The sequence below is a fragment of the Aegilops tauschii genome, chromosome 7 (assembly GCF_002575655.3).
Source record: "Aegilops tauschii subsp. strangulata cultivar AL8/78 chromosome 7, Aet v6.0, whole genome shotgun sequence".
Lineage (NCBI taxonomy): Eukaryota > Viridiplantae > Streptophyta > Magnoliopsida > Poales > Poaceae > Aegilops > Aegilops tauschii.
The window spans coordinates 230,849,489-230,857,208 of NC_053041.3; the positions used below are offsets into that span (position 1 = coordinate 230,849,489).

General features: G+C 46.1%; 1 protein-coding gene across 1 annotated transcript; it reads right to left on the reverse strand.

Annotated features, from left to right (window-relative positions):
• Window positions 1-1,694: 1,694 nt before the first annotated feature.
• Window positions 1,695-2,623, reverse strand: LOC109739497 (ethylene-responsive transcription factor ERF015-like). The gene has a single exon (XM_020298585.4). It carries the CDS (start codon window positions 2,558-2,560, stop codon window positions 1,934-1,936), a length of 627 nt encoding a protein of 208 aa, XP_020154174.2. The 5' UTR covers window positions 2,561-2,623; the 3' UTR covers window positions 1,695-1,933.
• Between the last annotated feature and the right edge of the window lie 5,097 nt (window positions 2,624-7,720).

Sequence of the window (7,720 nt, forward strand, 5' to 3'; positions counted from 1 at the left end):
ACGGCGCCGAAGAGGGGACACGTGGCCGCATGCATGTACCAGCACTACTCATCATTTATGACAGGGATACTCCTTCTAGATTTGCATCGACCTTGGCAAGGTTTCACTTACGCCCGCCTAATCTTGGCTCCATCTCAACTACTCACCTCCATCAAAAAATGTACAAAACCTTTTTAGACACCAACAGGCTGGATTTCCTCGTGTGCACGAAACCTTAAAATGTGATGCTGACATCAAACCTTTTGCAGCGTTCTTGCCTTTTTCTCATAATAAATGTAATGATATACTGATTTTTTGGATGTTAGGCTAATGCGCGCGGTTTCCGACCAAGTGTGTCCTTCTGCAGCAACATCCGTCCCGGAAATCCCCAGTTAGATACCTCTTTTTTTTAATCGAGATATTATACCTCTACATGCCCCACAGATAAAATCTAGGGGTGGGTATTAATTAGTGGCCCCGACAAATTAATTACCGATGGGCCCGACAGTTAAAATCGGGGGAGGGGTGAAATTAATTACCGAAATCCAGAATTAAATTGCCCGCAAAAAAAATCCAGAATTAAATTCAAGGTGGGGAGACATTTTGGGGCGTGCCCCTAACCGAGAGTTGCCACGGCCGCTCGTTTCGCTATTTTAGATACGGGTTGTAGTAACTCCGCACAACTTCAGTGCGTGTTGGTCGTTTGTTTCTGTCTACTTTGGTTTGGTCATCCCCATTACATGCCTTTTGAAAACAAAATTATGGATCTCTTACCTTTATTAGTTTTTCCTTTTTCGAAAACATATTACGGGCAGTTAATATATATAACTTCTCAGTTTGTATATACGCAAACCATTTTTATGCCAAGGTAGTACATGTGGTGATGTGAAACTGAAATAGTTGAAGCAAATTTCCTGATTAGGCTGTTATGGAAGCATCTTAATATGGTCCAAAGCATGAGAATGAAAAGGGAGTAAACTTTGGAAATGCAGAAAATATATTTTGAAGTGAACCCCCTGAAATGCTCAGATTCCTTTGTTTGTTCGGCTTTGGTGACAGATGCTACACTGTTGAAGTATCCTTGTATAAACCTGTTTTATTGCATCACACATGCATTGTAATTATTGGACGTGTAATGCATGATCGAGATTCCAACCAGAAAATCGTCGATACACATTCAGGGCATGTTTGATTAGCAAGATAGGAAAATGACAATGCCATATTGCACACTAGATGAACAAAAGGATGTTAGATTTCTCGTACCAAAAACGAATGAATCTTTCCCAAAGGTTGGATTTGATGAAGATTTTCCTTTGAAGTGTACTACAAAGCAATCAATGAGGTAAAAAAACTCATATGGATTGCTATCCTAAAATTAAACAATTCGCATAGGAAAATTTCCCAAGGACTATAATCCTCCAAAAATCTCTTAAAATTTCTTTGAATCAAAAATCCTGGCCCTCAATCAACTCTCTCATGAACCCATGATTTCTACTGCATCTTCCTTGGCACGGCCCAAAATTTAAAACATTAGAACTTCAAAAAATTTGCGCCTTCTAGCGTTTTCGCGCCTTTTCTTGTTTCTCTCTTACTTACTTTCCTCTAATAATTTACGCTCTGAAATCTGCTTGATCACAAAAGATGTTTTATGAATTGCCAATTCATCACAACACTTCCATCACAGAGCCACATAACACAGTTGCCTTCTCAAGAACTTATTAATTAATGTACAACTTAATTAAACAGTTACGCAACAAGAACACACACGACCAGATCACTCTAGTCTTATTTGAGACTTGTATACCCATGGCTACATGTTGTGCTTTGCTCTGGTAATCAAGGGCAGCACGCCATGCTTATACATAAAAGCTACATATATAGAAGATATAGCTAGGCAGCTCGCCCTAGCCACCATGGATAGATCGATTATTAGTCGTCCTCGCCCTCGCCCTGCCTAACATAGGGCAACAATGTCCGCGAAGTCGTCGATTCCCATGGAGAGCAGGGGGTCGTCCTCAACCACATTGTTGTCCATGTTGATGTAATTCTCGATGTTGTTACCATGGTCAGGAGCAGCTGTGACACCAGTGTTATTAGTTGCACTACCTGTGGCGTCGGCGGCCACCATGGCCACATCAGCGAGGGGTTCAATAGCTGCTGGCACAGGCATGGGCAGGGGCACGTTCGACCGAGCGATGAGGCGGTAGAGATCAAGGGCGTGCCTCTCGGCGATGGCCTTGATATCGGGGAGCGGGAGGCTGCCGCGACGGTACTCGGGGACGTAGGGCCGTGGCGCGCCGGGGAAGTTGAACTTGCGCGGTGGGGTGTCTCCGTAGAAGCAGAAGAGCGCGACGTCGTAGGCGAGTGCCGCCTGCTCAGGGTACTGGAATGTGCCGATCCACAGCCTGGCGCGAGTGCGGGGCACGCGGATCTCCGCCGCCCACCGACCCCAGTGCCGCTGGCGCACGCCCATAAGCCCCAAGTTCTTGCGAGGCACCGACGACTTCGAGCTCGCACCGCGGCGGCGGTGGGCGCGGCGGCCAACTTCCTCCGTCCTCATCGCCCTAGTGTTCACCTTCATGCACGAGCGCCTGCAAGGAAAAACACTCGTGCGCTGTGAGGAAGAAGGACGAAGAGAGAACGCCAGTGGCGTGTGGTGCACAGGGGACCGGGCAGTATGTATGGCTTTAAAGTGTAGCACGGCACCGAACAGGGGACACTTGGCCGCACGCATGCACGAGCACACTCATCATTTATGACAGGGATACACCTTCTAAATGTGCATCGACCTTGGCAAGGTTTCACTTACTCCCACCTAAACCCAATTATTAATGAAACTAATCCATATTTGTCTTTTTCCTCCAAAAAATCCATATTTGTCTCTGAACATTTATAGAGGAAATTACATATTGCATCCCCTACCTATACGAAAAGTGCGGGTCGGTCCCCAACTTTAAAATTGAAATATCAACTCAAACCTTTCAAACCAGACATATTTTGTCCCTCTACTCACCCGTAGTGGTATGGATGTTGACGTGACCTAGATTTTGTCAACTAGGCGTCCACCTCACCCCCTTCCCCCATCACCACGAGCGCGCACGTTATGGACGAGCCCCGGTGAACCATCCCGCAGGTGTTTGTTTTGTTGCATTTGGGGTGGACAACGCTAATGCACGTATGGATTGAGAGGCTAGAGCTGGTCATAGTCGTGTACCAAACGAGTGGAACGAGGGTTTTGCATTACATGGACAAGAACCCAACAACAAGCTAACTAATGTCCTAATGAAAGCATGTCGTCACCGCCACATGCATGCCGCCACTATTTTGTTGTTGTCGCAATGCCCGACAACCGCTTGTCTAGGCCGGAATGATGCAATCTCCACTCTGATCATTCTTTCCCCTCCTCGCATCCCTACACAATTTCTCTCTCATCACACAGACCTCATTGCCCATTCATGCATCTTTCCCGTCCTTTAATGTCAAGGATGGCCCCTTTATCCCACCCAGCTTCGTCTACGCCTTTTTGGCCTTTTCCCCTCAAGCGTCACCCCATCATTCTCGATGAGCCATTCCGCAGACATACGTTTGGCAGCATCCAGGGTCGATAGCACTCATGCATGTACGGATCGAGAGGCTAGAGTTGTCTTAGTTGTGTGCCAAACCAGTGGGACGAGGGGTTTTGCGTTACATGGTCAAGAGCCCAACAAAAATACAACTAACGTCCGAATGAAAGCATGCCCTCATATCCACAAGCGCTACCCCATCATTTCTCAACGAACCATCCCGCTCGCATTGGTTTTGCATCATAATGCTCATGCACGTATGGATCAAAAGGCTAGAGCTGTCTTAGTCATGTACCAAACTAGTGGGATGAGGACTTTGTGTCACATGGTCAAGAGACCAACAAAAAGGTAACTAACGTCCGAATGAAAGCATGTCGTCATCTCCACATGCATTATGTCGCTATTTTGTTGTTGTCACAATGCCCAACAACGGCTTCTCTAGGCCGGAACGATGCAACCTCCACTCTGGTCATTCTTTCCCCTCCCCGCATCCCTACACAAGCTCCCTCGTCACGCAGACCTCACTGCGCATCCATGCACCTTCCCCGTCCTTTAACGTCAAGGATGGCCCCTTAATCCCACCCAGCTTCAACTACGCATTCTTGGCCTTTTCCCTTGAAGTGCCTGTTGGGGAACGTAGTAATTTCAAAAAAAATCCTACGCACACACAGGATCATGGTGATGCATAGCAACGAGAGGGGAGAGTGTTGTCCATGTACCCTTGTAGACCGAAAGCGGAAGTGTTAGCACAACGCGGTTGATGTAGTCGTACGTCTTCACGATTTGACCGATCAAGTACCGAACGCACGGCACCTCCGAGTTCAGCACACGTTCAGCTCGATGACGTCCCTCGAACTCCGATCCAGTCGAGCTTTGAGGGAGAGTTCCGTCAGCATGATGGCGTGGTGACGATGATGATGTTCTACCGACGCAGGGCTTCGCCTAAGCACCGCTACGATATTATCGAGGTGGATTATCGTGGAGGGGGCACCGCACACGGCTAAGAGATCAAGAGATCAGCTGTTGTGTCTATGGGGTGCCCCTGCCCCCGTATATAAAGGAGCAAGGGAGGGAGAGGCGGCCGGCCAGGAGGAGGCGCGCCAGGAGGAGTCCTACTCCCACCGGGAGTAGGACTCCCTCCTTTCCTAGTTGGAGTAGGAGAAGGGGGTAGGAGGAGGGAGAGAGGAAGGAAAGGGGGGCGCCGCCCCCCCCCCCTCCTTGTCCAATTCGGACTAGAGGGGGAGGGGGCGCGCGGCCTGCCATGGCCGCCCCTCCTCTTCTCCACTAAGGCCCATGTAGGCCCATTAAACCCCCGGGGGGGTTCCGGTAACCCCCGGTAATCCGGTAAAATCCCGATTTCACCCGGAACACTTCCGATATCCAAATATAGGCTACCAATATATCAATCTTTATGTCTCGACCATTTTGAGACTCCTCGTCATGTCCGTGATCACATCCGGGACTCCGAACTATCTTCGGTACATCAAAACACATAAACTCATAATATAACTGTCATCAAACTTTAAGCGTGAGGACCCTACGGGTTCGAGAACTATGTAGACATGACCGAGACACGTCTCCGGTCAATAACCAATAGCGGAACCTGGATGCTCATATTGGCTCCCACATATTCTACGAAGATCTTTATCGGTCAGACCGCATAACAACATACGTTGTTCCCTTTGTCATCGATATGTTACTTGCCTGAGATTCGATCGTCGGTATCTCAATACCTAGTTCAATCTCGTTACCGGCAAGTCTCTTTACTCGTTCTGTAATACATCATCCCACAACTAACTCATTAGTTGCAATGCTTGCAAGGCTTATAGTGATGTGCATTACCGAGTGGGCCCAGAGATACCTCTCCGACAATCGGAGTGACAAATCCTAATCTCGAAATACGCCAACCCAACAAGTACCTTCGGAGACACCTGTAGAGCACCTTTATAATCACCCAGTTACGTTGTGACGTTTGGTAGCACACAAAGTGTTCCTCCGGTAAACGGGAGTTGCATAATCTCATAGTCATAGGAACATGTATAAGTCATGAAGAAAGCAATAGCAGAATACTAAACGATCGTGTGCTAAGCTAACGGAATGGGTCAAGTCAATCACATCATTCTCCTAATGATGTGATCCCGTTAATCAAATGACAACTCATGTCAATGGCTAGGAAACATAACCATCTTTGATCAACGAGCTAGTCAAGTAGAGGCATACTAGTGACACTCTGTTTGTCTATGTATTCACACAAGTATTATGTTTCCGGTTAATACAATTCTAGCATGAATAATAAACATTTATCATGATATAAGGAAATAAATTATAACTTTATTATTGCCTCTAGGGCATATTTCCTTCAGTCTCCCACTTGCACTAGAGTCAATAATCTAGATTACACAGTAATGATTCTAACACCCATGGAGCCTTGGTGCTGATCATGTTTTGCTCGTGGAAGAGGCTTAGTCAACGGGTCTGCAACATTCAGATCCGTATGTATCTTTCAAAATTCTATGTCTCCCACCTAGACTAGATCCCGGATGGAGTTGAAGCGTCTCTTGATGTGCTTGGTTCTCTTGTGAAATCTGGATTCCTTTGCCAAGGCAATTGCACCAGTATTGTCACAAAAGATTTTCATTGTACCCGATGCACTAGGTATGACACCTAGATCGGATATGAACTCCTTCATCCAGACTCCTTCATTTGCTGCTTCTGAAGCAGCTATGTACTCCGCTTCACACGTAGATCCAGCCACAACGCTTTGTTTAGAGCTGCACCAACTGACAGCTCCACCGTTCAATGTAAACACGTATCCGGTTTGCGATTTAGAATCGTCCGGATCAGTGTCAAAGCTTGCATCGACGTAACCATTTACGACTAGCTCTTTGTCACCTCCATAAACGAGAAAAATATCCTTAGTCCTTTTCAGGTATTTCAGGATGTTCTTGACCGCTGTCCAGTGATCCACTCCTGGATTACTTTGGTACCTCCCTGCTAAACTAATAGCAAGGCACACATCAGGTCTGGTACACAGCATTGCATACATGATAGAACCTATGGCTGAAGCATAGGGAATGACTTTCATTTTCTCTCTATCTTCTGCAGTGGTCGGGCATTGAGTCTGACTCAACTTCACACCTTGTAACACAGGCAAGAACCCTTTCTTTGCTTGATCCATTTTGAACTTCTTCAAAACTTTGTCAAGGTATATGCTTTGTGAAAGTCCAATTAAGCGTCTTGATCTATCCCTATAGATTGTGATGCCCAATATATAAGCAGCTTCACCGAGGTCTTTCATTGAAAAATTCTTATTCAAGTATCTTTTTATGCTATTCAGAAATTCAATATCATTTTCGATCAACAATATGTCATCCACATATAATATCAGAAATGCTACAGAGCTCCCACTCACTTTCTTGTAAATACAGGCTTCTCCAAAAGTCTGTATAAAACCAAATGCTTTGATCACACTATCAAAGCATTTATTCCAACTCCGAGAGGCTTGCACCAGTCCATAAATGGATCGCTGGAGCTTGCACACTTTGTTAGCTCCCTTTGGATCGACAAAACCTTCCGGCTGCATCATATACAACTCTTCTTCCAGAAATCCATTCAGGAATGCAGTTTTGACATCCATTTGCCAAATTTCTTAATCATAAAATGCGGCAATTGCTAACATGATTCGGACAGACTTAAGCATCGCTACGGGTGAGAAAGTCTCATCGTAGTCAATCCCTTGAACTTGTCGAAACCCTTTCGCAACAAGTCGAGCTTTATAGACAGTAACATTACCGTCAGCGTCAGTCTTCTTCTTGAAGATCCATTTATTCTCAATGGCTTGCCGATCATCGGGCAAGTCAACCAAAGTCCACACTTTGTTTTCATACATGGATCCCATCTCAGATTTCATGGCCTCAAGCCATTTTGCGGAATCTGGGCTCACCATCGCTTCTTCGTAGTTCATAGGTTCGTCATGGTCTAGTAACATAACCTCCAGAACAGGATTACCGTACCACTCTGGTGCGGATCTTACTCTGGTTGACCTACGATGTTTAGTAACAACTTGATTTGAAGTTTCATGATCATCATCATTAACTTCCTCACTAATTGGTGTAGGTGTCACAGGAACCGGTTTCTGTGATGAACTACTTTCCAATAAGGGAGCAGGTACAGTTACC